The 18,052-nt window shown below is 42.1% G+C and overlaps 3 protein-coding genes across 3 annotated transcripts, besides 2 other annotated features; 1 reads left to right on the top strand and 2 right to left on the bottom strand.

Moving 5' to 3' along the window:
• Positions 1-2,162: 2,162 nt before the first annotated feature.
• Positions 2,163-3,356, top strand: PHALS_11428 (phox domain-containing partial; the record flags this gene model as incomplete). The annotated part of the gene is made up of 1 exon (XM_024725458.1): positions 2,163-3,356. One exon carries the CDS (start codon positions 2,163-2,165, stop codon positions 3,354-3,356), a length of 1,194 nt encoding a protein of 397 aa, XP_024571922.1.
• Positions 3,357-4,091: 735 nt separating this feature from the next.
• On the bottom strand, positions 4,092-7,193 carry PHALS_11427 (two pore calcium channel protein 2; the record flags this gene model as incomplete). Its single annotated transcript, XM_024725447.1, has 1 exon — positions 4,092-7,193. The coding sequence occupies one exon, from the start codon at positions 7,191-7,193 to the stop codon at positions 4,092-4,094; it is 3,102 nt and encodes a 1,033-aa protein (XP_024571921.1).
• A 1,071-nt stretch (positions 7,194-8,264) lies between these two features.
• On the bottom strand, positions 8,265-16,367 carry PHALS_11426 (WD40/YVTN repeat-like-containing domain; the record flags this gene model as incomplete). Its single annotated transcript, XM_024725436.1, has 3 exons — positions 8,265-11,860; positions 11,943-11,984; positions 12,101-16,367. 3 exons carry the CDS (start codon positions 16,365-16,367, stop codon positions 8,265-8,267), a joined length of 7,905 nt encoding a protein of 2,634 aa, XP_024571920.1.
• Positions 16,368-17,581: 1,214 nt separating this feature from the next.
• Positions 17,582-17,586: a sequence feature (Protein overlapping with rRNA (PHALS_11425, CEG35550.1) was converted to a misc_feature.).
• Positions 17,587-17,664: 78 nt separating this feature from the next.
• Positions 17,665-17,839: a sequence feature (Protein overlapping with rRNA (PHALS_11425, CEG35550.1) was converted to a misc_feature.).
• Positions 17,840-18,052: the final 213 nt, after the last annotated feature.

Below are 18,052 nucleotides of genomic sequence, written 5' to 3'. Positions count from 1 at the left end.
CTTTTGGATGTCGTACGAATTGGCCCAATTTCTTGATAGCAAACGTACCACCATGTACGTAAAATCGCTGGCTGCAATCACTTCATACGTTCTTTTGCCAACAATCTTCACCATACGATACTTTTCCGTCAATTGATATCGTACACGATTAATTACAATTTAATGCATAACTTCTACCGAATGCTATAGACGAACTTTCCGAAAAAAGTGCTTTAGTGGCTTCGAAAACTCGAATATGAAGAACGTTGTGATCGAAAAGGATGTGACATGAATGAAATAGTTATTCGTAATTGCAGTTTTCTAGAAAAAACTCTGGTGAATATTCGACAGCATGTAGCTCTGTAATTTAATAGTATGTGAAACAATGTTTTCTGCTTTACGTCGACTTCGACGCCTCATTAACTAGAAGATTTTGTTGAGCCACAACTTTGATTCCTACTGGTAAGAAAGCTGGCAAGGTTGACATGGGTACGAGCAACTACCTCGTGGTTCAAATATATAACTAAGTATAACTGTATTATCATCACGCAATAGTCGATCAAATTGCAGATAAAAAAATTTCACTTGATTGAATTCGTTAACAACATGGCAAATCATTATATACGATAGTATTTAATAGTGCTTTGATAAATGATAATAAACAGTTTACTAAATATAACAGGTTTATGGAGTGGATTATATTGCTGCGCTGCGGTGCAGCCCTTATCAATATTTATGTCTACGGACCTGCAGCTCAATTGGAGAGATGAAAGCGTGCCTATACTTGATCTGCGAGCGCTTCTTGTCGATATCTAAAAAGAAATAATCTATTATACACACCTGCCGACATGTGACAAAATGCGTGGTGACAGTCTCTTAAATGTATTAATTCTCAAAACTTGTGCCAGAAAACAAATTGATTGTAGCATCTCACAAAATAATGTCACTGACCGCGGTAAACGTGTAGCCAAACGTGATCCATAACTTGGTCAACGAAGATAACCAGCCAGCAGAACGTTGGGGTAAGTGCGGCAAATGATATAAAATGATCAAATAAATACTGATATCTAAACTATTGTTGTCGAAACGTGGGTTGACAAATCCAGTACGCTTTGTTACGAAGCAACTACGTTTTATGGTATTTTCCCTCAGATTAGATTTAAGAGTGTCACACGCGTAATTCAAAGAGACAGGTTTTTGAATTAGACCAGATTATCCCTAATGAGAGAAAAGAACGTAGGAATCAGACTCTGACTTCGTGGATTGTCAAAAGCAACTTATCTACCGTATAATAGTCCACCCGAGTCGTCTGCAGTCTCCGTATAGTCAAAACCTAGAAAATCCATGTAAACCCTTTGCAAGGTTACGACCTTTATACGTATATTCACAACCCGTAAGCCCAGTGTACGTACTTGTCTGGCGTGAGGTTGGGCTTTCCACACATACGAAAACATGGTCGTTCGCAGATTAAAGACATTCGGCAAACATTGGCAAATTAGCGACACAATAGTAGACGAGCCAGTTATTAGAGAGTGTGGAGTAATGTATAGAATTAAAAAAGTGTTTCTATTCATTGCTTCATAGCAGATCCAAGTACCGATATAGCAAAAGTAGTCGGAACCTCGAAATGGGTAGAATCCACTCAATTATTGGCAACGAAGTGACACTATCAATGACGTCGGACGAACATTATGTCGTATCACAAGTGTTATATATCAAGAGTAGTACAATGAGCTTGTGTAGCATATATAGATTAGAGAACATGTTACACCAGCTGCAATGTATATGTACTTATAGCAAGTGTGAAGACGAGATCTGGGCACAAATCCTATTTCTGTACATGATAAGGAATCCAGACCAATAGTATTGACACTAGCGCATGGTCACAATCCTTTCATAATCATTATATTAAACGGAAACAAAGTGGCAGCAGGTTTTGATATCTATCTTGGCAGTTCTTAATGTTGTGCATCTTAATTATAAGACATCACAGGATCGCCCCTTTGCAAACGCGCCTTCGTCAGCACTACTTCTGCACGTAATGTCAATCCCTACCCTCAATCGCCTGTCGCTTACCATTAAGCAAATGCACCCGACACACGGTACAGTACCAATCCCTTACTTACCCTTCCCATTTGCAATTTTACTACGTATTGGCACATTGTCGTAAAATTCTTTGGTACATGGGCATTCTTGACGTGAGTGAAATGAATCCTGAGACTTACGAGACGATCACACAAGCATGGATCTGGTCAAATAAAAAGCAACAGATTCCAGTTTCAACCAGTACAACAACACGAACGAATTCACTAAAACGTCGAAGTAACGCACAACGTGCACTTCGAAAAAGTTGCAGTGAACGACCACTAACTTCCCCACAACTTGGTCTTGAATTACTTTCAACAACTGCTAGTGCTAATATCTTGGATACTGAGACTCGAGAATTTCTAAATGAAAATGAAGAAGAACGACGTCAACGAATTACTGCACGAGCTGAAGAAATTTTACGTGGTAAACGTTGTGTTGGAATGTTACTTGGTACGACTTGTCCAGTGTGTTTAATGGATGATGTGGATACTCAACTATCGGAATGTGGGCATTTGATTCATGCTAAGTGTATTAAACGTTGGATTCAATCTGGTACATGTTGTCCTGTATGTCGAAAAGAAGTTTTTAATGTGGATCAAGCTTTTCGATCTCCAGTCAAAGAATTACATACAATGACAAAAGATTATCGAACATCTTCTTCTCAAACTACAGAATTACCAGAAGATATCGATCAAGGTTACGATTGGGGATGGTTTGAAGACTTTGAAGAGATTGATGACTTTTCAGACATTAGTGAGAGAAATGGCATGTTGTACTCATCCCGTCGATCATTTCCAACGTTTCCTGTTTCGACGACACAAATGGTACAAAAAGACTTGTCGTCCAATTTTGATATGTGTCGTACATTTCCACCTTTACATGAAATTTATGACACACCTTATCACCAAAGTCAATACTCTTGGCTTCGTGTGTTACCATCGCATCGTCATATTGCTGCAAAGATTCAGATCCGAAGTTTTCGAATTGTCGAAGTAAAAGACTCAAAAGTGCAACATGCTGAGTATTTAATTGAAATGCAACTCGATGGGCGATACTTTAGTGGCTGGCGTCGTTTTTCCGATATTTCCCGATTTGTGCACACATTGGACCAAAACCGGTATCGACAAACTTTAGCAGCTTGGCAACCTCTTGTTTCTTCGAGTCGATGGTTTAATCGCCTTGAACTCAGCTACTTACACAAACGATGTCGTCTACTTGAACAATTTGCACATGCTTTGCTGATTGAGTGTTCAAATGCGAATCCGCTTGCCGAGTTGCTCGAGTGCTAATGTGTCGTTTCACAAATTTGATAATTTATATATATGCTAAGTAATGTGTAGATATGACAAAAGACGTAGAACTATAGTTAAGAAAAGATAATAGTAATTTCATAAGTTTAAATGAACTTGGCACGTAAATGATGAGAACATCATGCCGAAGTCATAGCTTGAATTCATAGGAACAAAGCTCGGACTGTAATATTTGAGCAGCTGATGATATGAACTGCATGCTTTAAGTTTGTCGCAAGTATGTAATGAAGATTCAAACAATCCACGAAATCCAAGCTACAACTTGAATAATCACTTAATAGCATGAAAGTCTCGAGTCTCGTCTGATTAAGACATCCATTGATCACGGCGATGGTCATCAACACCAGAACTTGACGACTTTGATCACGAAAAGAGTGGAATCTTTCAATTACTCGAACATTACAATTCAAGCCTCTTTTGTCTACTGGCTCTTAATGTGCAGCACGAAAGAACGTTAAGTTTAGCCAGTTCTAAATTTTTAATAGAGCTGGCTTTTGATGTCAAAGTTTATGACTTCGAGACGTAAATACATATGAAATTCTAGAATGACGAAGAGACATAAGAGTGCGACTATTGAAAAAAAGAGCATTGAAGTGATCAAGTTCAAGGTCCATAGAAACTTATACTATTTCTTCAATATCTTTGCTCAAAGGTTCTAAGCTTGTCATCCAGTCACTCAAGCGAATATGATGATAATAACGTGCTGGCTACAATTTATACGTTGGCAGTCCAAAGTTTCCAGGATGCTGAACGGTCTCGACGCGAACGTTTATGAGTATTTTTTGTCGTTGTTGGTTGTTGTAACGAGCGCATTTGCTGCGTTTCAAATTCAAACTGTCGATCTTGCGCAACTCGCAGTGCTCGACTGAGTTCTTCCAATTTACTTTCATATGCTAAAATCACGTGTTGCGATTGACTCAATCGATTTTTCATGCTCAAGACATTGCGCTCTAATTTCCGAATTTCAAGATCTTGTTGTGCTAATTCTTCTTCTTTGTGTTTCAATTGTACCGTCAAACGACTGACGTCGGATAATTTCACAGCATCAAACATTTGATCATGTACAAGACTTCCTCGACGTCGAAATTTAAAGCGAACTTCACTAGCTGACGAATCAGATACGGAACCAGGAGATGGGGGCTTTGATTTCAATGCAATCGATTCTTCATCGACATGGAGATTTTCAAAATCATCGTCCTCGTGCAAGTGACGTGTCTCCAATAGTGTCATTCGATCTTCTTCATCATTAACTTGAATTTCATGTGCAGATTTGACATAACTAGTTGCTGACTCGACAGTTTTCGCATTTGACACAAAGGACTCGACGAGAAATCCTACAAAAATTGGGAGCAAGATATTGCTCATAGTGATCCGATAGGTGAAAAAAAAGACATACGTCGAATCGGAGCCAGTCATAGCATGTGCTGCATCCATAATGACGTCCCAACCTGCGAGATTTGAGACTCCAAATAACGTCACTAATGTACCTTCAAACGTCTCCGTTTGAAATTGCTCTCGCTGTGCATACCAATTAGGCGACATGGATTGTTTACTTGCTGGAAAGTCACGTAATAAAATACCGTAATTTGCTTGGGTGACGATAGCAAAGGCATACATGACACTAAAAATCACGAGCAGTAATTGCATGATCAATGGCATGATAGCCTTCATCGTATACATAATCTCATGAAATGGTGGAAATAAATTGAGTAGCTTGAGAAAACGTAGCGAACGTACAGCTAGCGCCATGTCGTAAAATACAAGCGAGATATTAGGCGGCTTTGACACCATCGTGAGCATGTAGAATAACCATCCAACACTGACAATAGCCAAGTCGAGTTTGCAAAATGGACGTGTAAAGAATTCAATGTACCCGAACGCAAACATTTTCACCAAAACTTCTAATGTAAAAAGATGTAAGAGGAAGAAACCTAAAAGACGCCACGAATGATGAGTGGAGAAGGCTAGTTTGATGTTGTTTACTTGCACGGCTTGAACAACTGAGAGACAGATGAGCATCCCGACAACAAGTTCGGCTAATACCACTCGATACCGACCACCAAGATGAATTTCATATAATACTGTACTACGAACTTGGGACCGAAAGCGTCGAAATGATTGGTGTTGACGTGATGTACAAAAGCGACGCATAAGGCTATTAGAGAAAAGAGTTGGACGTTCGAGTTTAACACTTAACAACGAACAAAGTTGGTAAAAGTCCGTCAAGTCGAGATAACCCACGTGTTCAATGTCAACGGTATTAAACACAAGTTCTGCGTCTGTAGCTGTCCATTTTGGTTTCAAATACTCGCACACATTAATCCATGAAGCCAATGAAATTTGACGTTTATTAACGGGTGTCACAAGATTTGTATTTGGTGTTGGATTCGTAACATTAAATGATGCACGTCGGTCAAATGTACCTAAGAAAAAACGCGACGATCCACGGCGATTAGCTGCATTGAGCACAGGAGCATTGACCACAAGAGTAATGTCGTTTGATCCATCGATTGGAGTCTCATTTGAAACGGAAGAATTCATGAGATCATCGTCGTGAAAATTGACATTTTGAGCCAAGATATCAAACGCTGCGTACAATGCTGCCTTGCGCTTTTGCAAACGTTTATAAAGCATACTTTCCGTATTTTTCTTGTAAGACTTGTACGACACAGCAATCGTGAGTTTTAATAAAAAAAGATTTGTGAGCAAGACAAAAAGCACAAAGAAAATTGCGCTCCAATGACTCATTTTGTAATATGGATACATACTTTCCGCCATGTACGGCATGCAATTAAGAATCAATAGCATTGTGTACATGGAAGATGAGAGTGAGTTAAAAAAACTGGCACTTGGATCATCACTTGTGTCAGAAAAGATGAGATATCCAACCAATCCAAAGAAGGCGACAAAAGAAAAGCTTAATCCAAGGACTATCAACACTTCTCGTAATGCATGTAAGAAGCTACTGAAAATAATTCGAATATTTCTTCCTCGAGCGATGAAGAAAAATGGTCGTAAAGCTCTAGAGTATCGAATTGGATTAATAGTTGGAAAAAGAAGATTCATTCCTAAATCCACACAAGTGATAAGTAGCAAAATCATCCGTACGACAGCCCACGGTTGTCTTGTCACGTATTTATGTTGTGTTTCAATCGAGCTCATATACCACCGAATAAAGAGATCAACACCAAAGACAAAAAGACAGAATAAATCCACTAGAATAAACGTCTTGAAATTCTCATTGCCTGGATATTCCACAAATGCCAACGAACACATCAAAGTGACCACCAAAATATAGACAAGTCGATAGGTCTCAGAGTGAAAAACTTCATTTAAAAACAACGCATCGCGATCTAATCGATATCCAATTTTACGACCATGAATTCCATCTTTAATAAAAGCAGCTGCAATTAAATACCGATCTTCTTCAAGCGCTGTACCATATTCCGTAGCAGCTAAAATCGGATCCTCTTCAGCTTCTTGTTCAGAGTCTATGTGGTACATTGGAACACCAGAGCCAAGTCGACGCTTTTGGTCATGTGCAAGCTTCTCTCGATGTTTCATAAATTCCATTTGCACTTCACTTGCCATACTCTTGGCTGTGCTATTATCATCATCGATATCCGTTAGCCGCTTCCACTTCTTTTGATTGTCAAGAACAGCTGCGTCTAATCCAACACGAATGCGCGTTCTAGGACGACCTGGAGAAATATTCATGGCATCATCAATTGATGAAGAAGGTTCGACATGTGCTGTAGAGCTTGAGAGAGATGGAGACGCGCCCACGAGTGGAGTCTTCTCGTCCGGAGACTTCATTCTGAACTGTGGTTTTGCTCGACGAACGATGCGGAATTCGTCCGGATAATGTCGGTATACATGACGTCTGATTGCACAAAGATTCAGACTATTGCGTTGTGACAAATTGGAATGATTTGTGTCATGTGATAGAAGATTATGATAGGAGTATACAGCGCAAGCTAACAAGGCCAATTGTAGTGGTGATAAGTGCCAATATATGTTGTGAGGGTACCTATTGTTAACTTTATGCCAAGGCTCAAATTTTGATCAATCAAAACATATAGATTATTTATGGGCTCGATTGTCGGAGGGTGTTAGTACTGGCAATTTCTTGAGATTGCGAACATGGAATTTATAAACCTTTACATGCTTAACACGCTATTGCTAGTACAAGTTGAGCTGACAGAACTAACACACTTTCATAATCAAATATACTTATGCTTAATGTTTTGAAGTATAGCGAAATGGTGCTGCAAAAACAGAAATATTCTTGGTAGTGCAGATATCAGCAGGAATTGGAAAACGCACGTTCACACACTGCACCCAGGAGTGTAACTGAAGAATTCAGGCTGCGTACAACAATGCTGGTAACACCCTCACATTGTTATTTGTTCAAGGGGTATGAAGTTACTGCGATCAAAGTATTTAAAGTTCTGCTCGAATATATTTCCGTAATCTGTACATAATGTTTATCATATGTGATAAAACAGTGCTCTTGTCCTTCTAAACACGAATTACTAGCGATTACGACTTTCATATCTTTACCTCATGCATACTTGTCGATAAATTTGAGTTTGAAACGTAACAGATTGGAAAGTTCAAAAGTTCATGCAATGACATAAAGGTCATCGACATAGGCCTAAATCTTCTTTTCGTATAAATCTCGATGAAAGAATCACACGTGACTTCGACAAAACAAATCTTATTCTGTTGGACTTCTTCAACTGACAAATTTTGCATCAAGTGTTGTTGTGACTTGTATGCGCTCCACGCGATGCTAACCTTCGATTCATGACCTCAAATCTGCCGCGGCAACAGTTCCATTCAATTCGTCGAATATTTCTCGACAGTGTATCTAGTATATAGGTGCTATGGCAATTTGTATCGCTTTGATCGGAGCAGTGGATCAAGCGATGTAATACTATACGCTACTGGACGTGGCACCTCTAAATCATTCAAGGTTCCGAAGATCGCACTTTTTTCGTTTTCTGGACTGAATTTGTGGCGAAGAGGGGCAAGCTTTTGATGTAATCGAGCTGCAACTGCTTTGTGAATCTTATTTTGCTTGCCTCGCAGATCAAAACGTCTTTCAAAACCGCTTGAAATGACATCGTCACTAAACTTGGACAATAATTGTTGCTGATGCAATATCTTCAAATTGTGATCTTCATCCTGAACAAACTCGAGGTGTTCATCACTGGGTCCAGTGAGTAAAATTGAAGCTGGGCGAGGAGACCCAAAGCCTCTTTTCTCGCTCAATACATCCAAGAGACGCTGGAACGATTTCAAATCTTGTCGGTCTTCCTCATCATCAGTAGCTTTCCTTGTCTTTTGCTGGGTATTTGTATTTTCAATCGCATTCGCATTGTCTGCATCTTTATCTTCTTCCTTGCCAATATGACGTGTAGATACATTACTTGGCAAAGGCTCATTTATCATGGCAAATGATCTTGTTGACTTCTCGTTAAAAGCCTTTGTGATCTTGTTAAAGCGATCGATAAGATTGTCAACGGTTTGCATCGCTCGCGAAGGCTGTATCTTTTGACCTGATGGCATTACTGCCAGCGTAAACACTGTGTCACGTTCCAAAGCCACAACGGACAAATAATACACCGTTCGCTTCACGTCGGAAGTTGTCATCATCTCCGCATCAGATACCGCCATTTTCTGAACCAAGTCATGTGGGTACAGAATGATGCGATGTCCGTCGACCAAATTCGTTGACAGTCTTTTAGTAGACCGCCACATAAAATCAGTAGCGCAAGGCGCCTTTGTATCAGTCGACATAAAGAATTCCGCATTTCCACGAAGAACGTGCATTTTTAACGTTACGATCGAAGTGTGGCCGTCTGGTCTGTAGTAAAAGTGAAACAAATGAGTCTGCTCGGCTTCATGCAACTCCCTTTGTATGCTCACACCAGATAAAAGTTCTTCTGTAATTTGTTGACAGCTTTCTCGACGAATTCGTTTCATTCGGAATCTTGAATCGGCAGGATCAGTCGACAAGTCCTGCTTGGCTGACATAAGCAGGCTTCTCCTCTGTCGCGAATACTGAAGTTGCGCTAAATCTTGATCGCGCTGCTGTTGCCATTTCTGACGCAGCTTTATTTGGTGCTCATCCGCCTCACGCATTTCTTTTTGTCGTTCCTCAAGATCTTTTCTCATGACAGAGAATAACCTAGACTCGGAGTCATCAAAGTATTGTTGCCACTTCTTTTGCATGGCACCATCCGACTCTGAAGAAAATGCAAGACCCTCGTCTAAAGCGTTCACAACGCGCTCACCATACAGCGCTCTCTCTGCAACTTCGTCTAGACGTTGACATCGTGCAGGCAGAAGTGCCATATTGGCGTCATCTTGATCATGTAAGGTAATTCCGTTATTCTCTAAAGACATAACTTCCTTTTTCGATGCTCTGCCATAATTAAAGTTCTCAAGAGTACCAGTTTTCTCCACCGCATCATCATCACCATCACTGACGGTCTCCTCACTCGGATTCCACATCGTTTTGTGGGACATTTCATTCATTACTGAGACACTTCGAATAAACTCTGGCTGATGGAAAAAACGGTATTTGCGGCGATGATAAATGTCGTCCAATTTGGCACGTCCAGAATTGTTTGGTGTATTGTTACTGCTTTCTTGCAATTCCTTATCGTTTCCAACTTGATTTACAAAGCTCAGCTTCGAGATAAATTCACCCATTGACTGGGATTCGTCTGATCTGAAGATGGAACTTTTTTTGAAGGTGTCGTCATTCTCTTCGAAAAGCTTTTCAGGTGTACCCTTTACTGCTGCAGAGAGAGTACCCACCTTATTTCTAACCACTTCTTTCTCAAAGTCTGTTGGCGCATCTGCTAGCTCACTCGTGTCGGCTAAGATATACATCTTTGAGTCAATTAACGACGGTTGAGTAACATCTTGTAAAGCTGCTTCGTCTACCTCTACTTCAAAATAATGGCTGTCTCGCTCGTTAAGCTGCTCAAAAGTAGCTACGCACTCACCTCTTGTTTCATCATTTGTAAGAATGTCTTCTTGAAGTGTCGAAAATTGACTATTCGTGGCTAGCTTTACCAAGTCTAGAACACACTGTAGTATCTCGTTCTCGTGTTCTATTCGTTCCGATATTGTATACACGAGCTCAAGAGACAACTGACGCATTAGAAGCTCGAGATCTGAGCTCCCTTGCGCTTTTGGAATTTTTTTAGGAACAACAACAGCTGGTGTTGCGCAATGCCTTTTCGTTGAGGTAGAAATTTGAGCGCTGCGTTCTAGCGTATCTTCTTCCTCTTCAGGTGCTAGCACCGCAATAGAGGATAAACGGATGCGGCTTGTGGATGTTTTCATGGACGACGAGCCTTTTTGCCCCCTAATTTGGATCAACGAGTCCTTGCAAAGGTTTCTTTTCAATAAAAAATGACCCCTATTTTCTCGCGGGGCTTCTGTCGTTTTCACTGAAGTACATACTGGAGTCACATCCGGGAACTGGATGTAAGAATTAGAGTACTCCCCTTGCGATATAGCATCTTGGTCCGGTCCCATCTGTTTCACACGAGAATGGCTAACAGCATTTTCAAATCCTGACACCGAGCCGTCATTTCCCATAAATAAAACTCGTAGTGGCGCAATTGACTTGCGCGTCGGGCCGATTGGCCGATATCCGTAAACAATTGGTTTACGACTGCTTCCATCACAAGCGGTTGCCAACCTAGCGTCATCATCTATTGAGATAAATCGAAATTGCTGTAGTGCGGTTGTGCTCGCGGCTCGTCGAAATGCCGGTCTGGATCCATCAAGAAACAACCCGAGACTTTTGGTGTCATCACGTCTGAGTAGATCTTGAGTCGAAAGCGATTCAGTGAGCGAATTTGCAAAGTGAAATGTTCCATCGTGTAGTCCCCCTATACGTCTTCGATGCTGGCGCTCGACTTTCTGATCCATGGAGCTTTTTCCAAAGTAAAGGCCTTTTGGCAGCACTACCGTGCATGATCGCAGCATATAATTCCATACAACATCACTCAGTTCGGGAGTCACTTCTAATCTGTATGAGCGACAAAAAGACGAGATTTCTTGAAAGCTTAAAAAGTCGTGCGTCTTGAACGCCGCCATGTATAGCATTACCCAAAAGTCCAAGTAGCACAGCCGACCGTCATAATTGCGGTCTATGAAGCGTTCTTTAATTTCTGACAATGTAGATGTGAATACGTCATCCGACAGAGAACACGGAGAATTAGACTTCATGCAGTCCTCCATCCAGAGATATCGCAGCTTAAACATCAATGTGTCAAAATCGCTGACTGTAACCACTCCATCACGCTCATGGTCATAGAAGATGTAGCAATTTAACAGTAGACGAAGCTTTTCTAGCCAGTCTCCTTCGATCCTGATAGATTGTTGAGGATAGACGAACAATAACCTCTCTGCAGCACGGAATTGAGCATTTTGGTGCTTCCATTCACCAACCACTAGACGCAAGAACCGATGCACTTCAATCCAACAATCTTTACGATCTCCGTCCTGACGAGTATTATAGTAATGTTGGGATACACCTCCTTTCAAAGAGCAGGTCGGTAAGCGCTGTGCATAATCCTGTATCAAACGCATGACGCTCGTAAGAAAATCTGGACTTACGAGAGGGTACAGCAAATTGTCTTGTGCACACAGCAGAGCATGCTCAACGCGGACAAACTGCCAGTGTGTCGTACCATTTGTTGCGGATACTACTTCAGAAGTTTCTCGTTCCCGCCCTCGACCAGAAAAACAACCTGTCAAGAGATCTCCATTTACTACCGTGCCTCGTGAGTACAACCAGGTGTGGCTGCACACACACAAAGCGACTAAAGCAGCCGGTGCTTGGTGGTCATCTTCAGCGGGCTGGTGGAGTCCTAGGAGCTCCCCAAACACGGCGATAGCATCATAGTCAGGAAGCCACTGACACATGGATACTAAAAACAGCTTCATCTTCAACTCTGCAGTGCTGCGGACGCCATATGATATTAAAAAGATCTCATAAAGTGTGCCGTGTATAGAGCATTCCAGCGAGCGGCCATTTGTAGATGAGGAGGTCTTGAACAAACGCTTTTGCGCAGTAGCCGAAAGTTTGCTGTACACTTTTATGATGATGTCGAACGTTGCTTGTCGCGAGAAATGAGTGACGAGTCCAATACGAGGCAGTTCGACAGTGTGCAATCGCTTCTGGCACATTATGCAATTATATTTGGGTATCGAAGATTTTGGTTTGCCGACTGTGGCTGTGTCGCTCTGAGCCCAAATTATATAAAGGTAAGGAGCAGGTCGGCACCAGCAATAACCTTTTCTCCAAAATGGCTGAAACAGCGGCGAGAGTCGGATATTGTTCATTAACGCATTCGTAGCGTTGTCAGCCTTGAACTCAATGTTGTCTTCAGTGATGGCTTTATCGCGTTTCTCTATTGCATCGGTAGCTTTAACAGCTTCGGTGCAACGTAAAAGCTGATCATAAACTTGGTTTTTCGAAGTTTCAAAATAATCTGATTCACTATCGTTTCTATCCTGATCGTTGTTGATTCCTACTTCATTTGTTACGATTTCGTCTTTTTCCTCACCACAAATCTGCTCGATGATGCCACTTGGTGATGATGTTCCAGACGAAGTGTGAGATAGAGCACATGCTCGATGTTTATCAAAAGAAGATGCTTCACCATTGCTTTTTAATACAGCGCTTGTGCGTCCATGTAACGGTTCGCCTCCGACGTCTCTTGCAGTCGGACCAAAAGAAGTGCGCGCCGTCAAATTTGTGGTAGAGCTGGTCGATGATCGCTTACATCTGCTCTTTTCGTTTTCCAGAATCTCTTTCTCCCATCGAACAGACTTTTCGCCCAGTAAATTGTACGTCACCACTGGTTTGCGCCGTGTTTGCTTTTTCTCAGAGCCGCGCTGACGTCCTTCTATTTTACTTCCGGTATGACTATGCTTGACTTTGTAAGCCATCGTTGGTGCATCATAAGACTGTCGAGAAGTTTTTCTCATCGTAAATATAATTTTTAAAACCTGCAAAGCTTTCTCATGATCAACTGGGGTCTGAGCGTTTAGATTGAGATCTCTAAGGCTTTTCGCTAATGCAAAGCCTGCTCGCTTGACTCTCGGCAGCTCGGGTCGTGATGCCAAGAAGTCTGGAATAAGTCTGGCTGCCATCATGCCACTAGTGCCGTAGCGTGTGATGAAATCCTTAAGATACTTGATTAAAATGTCATCATTGACTATTACGCGAGAATGCTGCTTCGTACATATACCGCTTCTCGCACTGAAAGCCACTTTGTCGGTCGGGTCGGATCGCGGATGTAGAAAGTCTTCACTTTGCATTTGTGTCGTTTGTAAGGCACCCATGACAGAATTCGGTCTTAAAACACTGGACGAGGCATCTTTAAAATCATTAACCGTAGAGAGAAACTGAGATTCAAATGCCATATTTTCCGAGTATAATGTTGGACTTGGTGGATCTGAGACCTCAGCAATGTATTCTGTAGATGGAATTGTTGAAGTGTCTCGGGAGCTCTCAGTTACATAAGGTGAAATCTCGCCAGCAGTACATTTTAGCTGGTCATAAGCATATTTGTTGGCCACCGAGTCAGATTTCAGTTCGTTCTCAGTCTGGCTATCTTCTCTCCGCGAAGCGTAAAAAAGCATACAGATTTCGTGAGCTAAGGCGAGAACAGCCTGACTGTTTACCACAATCATATCAATTATCGAGGCTCCAACGTCGAAGTATCGCTTTGCTTGTACACTCTCAGCCTGCGTGATTTTCCACTGAATGACAGTCATATCAAGGGAGCAGCTTAAAAATTCGGTCATTCCAGTTTGCACAGCAGTAGTCGAAGCACGGCAGATTTTTGTCACCCGTCGCTCGTGTTTCGCTAAGCCCTTCAGTAAACAGGGTTGGTTATTAACATTGACGCGCCAAACAGCCAATCGACCATCGTCATAGCCGACGCTCACACAGAAGATATTATCATCAAAGACCTCTTTTTGATCCCTCATCAGCTCAATGCACGATGGAGCGGCCAAATAACCGCCAGCAATACTATCTACATAATTTCGCATCTTTAAGGACGGCACGCTCCATAATTTTACAAGTCCACTAGCACTTACCGATGCCATGAGCGCACGATCCCCAAGACTTCCGCCAATTTGTGCGAATTGAACGACGTAAGATGAGTGGGCAGATTCAACTTGTACATTGGCCTGCAAAATTGATTGAGATGCAGATCCACCGAGCCACATCTTTTTAACATTCCACCCGTACAAATTACCATTTTCTGTTCCCACGACAATCATCGTTCCAGGCGTCACAGCTTTTACACAAGTGTCATTGGCAACGGTATCGCGTGAAGAATGATTCCTTGCGTCTCGGGCTTTTGTTTTGGCTAAAGCAGCCTTGGACGTCTGCGTTTGTTGGTGAATGACGACTGATAGAGCGCTAATTTGATCGGTGATCCGATCGTCTCGCAGAGTCATTAAACATTTCTCATTTTCTACATCGTACACGTCCACGATTCCAGAATCCCATGCAAGAATTACCAAATTTTTCTGGAGCGACTTATTTGTTGCGATCTCCATTGCACAGACATGACCATCTTTGCGTTGATCGATATCTACTGGCATAAAAACAGAAGACGCATTTCTCGAGACTTCATCCATTGAAAATGCCCGAAGATTATATCTTCCCGTACGACTGAGAGTAATGATTTGAGAGGTATTCTGCCAGTTTATTGACCGTAAAGCACATAATGCTTCCAATGGTCGAAACTCTTGCAAAGTGTAAGATACCGCCTGCATTTTGAGTGCATGGATAACGTCGCCACGAACAATCAGCAATAAATATCCCTTGCAGCTACCCATGTCAATGGCGACACACATAGTCAGTGTTTGGAGCGAAGGTCCGTGGGTGTCAGAATTTGCTACCATTTTGACCTTTTTGCTAGTCTGGAGTCCCTTTTTTCCTTCCGTGTTGAACCCCCCAACAGGATTTAGCCTTGGAAAACGCTGGTTTCTAAAATCCACTGCATCGCCAATGTATTCGGTCTGGTCTTTTTCAAGAATAAGTAGATTCCAGTGTCTAACAACCCCCGTCTCTCTTTCAGCCACAATGACAATCATATCGGACGACTCTGCATCCCATTCGCCAGTCGAACTCATCGCACAAGTTCTGACGATTTGTATTGATATAATTGCCTCTGTTCGAGTACTATCCGCACGAGTTTCGATCGCTTCGTAAGGAGTTGCATCAGTAGTGGATTGCCCCAATCTACTCAACCTGCTGTCATTAACATTCCAGACCTTTAAACCTCCATCATGGGCTCCAATGAGTAACCAATCTTCACACGGAGACAAAGCCATCGCCGAGATCCTATACAAAACCATAACTCTACTCACTAATACCAGTTTCTCGCCAATTACCTGATGGAGTCTCCACACAAGCAACATACTCGTTTCATTTACTTCATCACCTGCAACTCCATACATTTCCCGCAATCCTGTCGAGCCACAGATTAACGTCAACACATCCGAATGAATTAATGAAACTTGCATCTTCTCAATTTGCAGTATTTGATTCGAATGCTCTTGATCGTCGGCTTGTGGAGAAGCTAGGCGGTCGTCCGGTCTTTTTGAGATCTGCAGAATCTCAACAATGTTTGCGGGACCTCTAGTTTCGTCTTGTTCATTTGTATGTAAGAGGCAAGCCAGCACCAAGCGGTCCGTGTGAGGATCGTAGTGCAAACACTGCAACGACTGGGACTTAGGACCTCGGTACACTAGCAACTTGCGCAATGTCGCAGGATCTACAAGTGCAATCGAATACGTAGCCGTTTGAGCAGAGACAGTGTCACCTTTATGCCGAAAGGTGGAGCTGAAGACACAAATGAACACATCCAATGTAGCGGAATACTTTAGTGTCAGACTTATCACTTCAACTTCGTATTGCTTTGTCCGCATTGGTTGTTGACATTGTACTTTAGAGAGTGATTGTCGTTGAATTGTGCTGGTGACATTCACAGTGTTTGAGTGGTTCTGTGTATTGGGACTTATTCTGTCAAAATCGTCAAAAAGGGGTACGCTTTTTAGCTGGCGTCGCAGGGAAAAGAGCCGCAATACGTTTGGTCGCTGTGGGGATGAATCAAATGTCAGTATGTGGTGACGTTGGGTATCGTACGTCGCGGCTAGCAGGTTCAGCCCGCTTGCAGAAATCTGGTGCCGCAGCTGCAACGTCTCCTTGGCCCGCATTGCATGTATATTGTCTTCAACATATGTTTCACGGATATTAGTTTTTCTTGGCGAAAGGTTAGCTTGCGGTTCAAACGATCAGTTAATTATACTCGGCCATTAATAGAGAGGGTACTCATGATTTCACAAATTGAGGCGCCTGCAGCGCTGCTGTGTTCCTGTCAAATTCGAGGCGATATGAATTCTATATGTCTGCATTAAACTGCGAGTAAATATCAAAGGAAGATCTGAACGGAGTTGTCGTGCGCCTTGTACATAGTTGAAGCCTTTGACTCAAAGTCTCGGTTGATAACGCACGTAGGCTAGGATTTTTAATTTGCCCATTCTATACTATACTGAATATATCTACCACGCGCTACAAAAAGGTAATCTTGATGCAGATGAGGCCTAAAAAGCAGGGCTTTAAGGTGCAAGTGGTTGAGTGATTCCAAGCGCATTGTAAAATATTCCTGCTGCGCAATGTATCTGAAAGATAAAGTAGGTGTGAGCCCGGTGTGATCTATATGTTGGTGGAGGGGTGGAGCGGGGTCGTGTCGTATTATGTTGTACGTACAGCTAACACTTGGGAAAGCTGTGCAAGTACTGATGAGGAAGATGGGACTCCGTAATAAAGACGTACGTGGTACACGTGGGTTGTTAGCCTTGCTTCATGCAATACATCCATACGCTTTTTTTAATGTTTATACTGAAACCGTCGAATCAACGACTAGTGCACCCGGGTTGCCGTGTATTTCGTAAAATTGAGAACCTCTTATCCTTGAATTTCAACTTGACGTTTATTATTAAACAAATACATTGACAGAATCCTATTTAAAGCATAGCGTGAGGACGTGAACCATATAATACTCTTTTACTGATTCCATCACCCAGTTCCGTCCACTAGAACTTCACCGTGGTGCTTTACTCCGGGACTTCAATATTTTGCTATGACGTAAGTAGAGCGTGTATGTATACCTTGGTACACTGCGTAATCCGTAACACTCACAACTCCAGATGGACGCTTTTGCAGAGCTCGTGCGCGAATCGCGCTTTTGCGCGATAAATCGATTGAGTTTCTGCCCTATCAGCTTTGGATGGTAGGATATGGGTCTACTATGGCATTAACGGGTAACGGGGAATTAGGGTTTGATTCCGGAGAAGGAGCCTCAGAAACGGCTACCACAAAGCTTAAAACAATAAGATGACCAAAGTGATACTCTCATCGAAGGAGCCGAGCTTATATTTAATCGCGGATGGGTCTATTATTGATAATACTCGAAAGTATCTAGTAGGAGGACAAAACGGCTTATCTTGCAAAAAGTTGCGGTTTATCGTTGCTGGAGAATAATATCATACGGTCACAAATGAAGCGCCATCAGTGTTGCCCCGATTCGGAAAATGCGTCACATAAATGATCT

Source organism: Plasmopara halstedii, assembly GCF_900000015.1.
Source record: "Plasmopara halstedii genome assembly, contig: Scaffold_54, whole genome shotgun sequence".
In the NCBI taxonomy this organism is placed as follows: domain Eukaryota; phylum Oomycota; class Peronosporomycetes; order Peronosporales; family Peronosporaceae; genus Plasmopara; species Plasmopara halstedii.
Note: the sequence above shows the minus strand (reverse complement) of the source record. Positions and strands in the feature narration are given on the sequence as shown.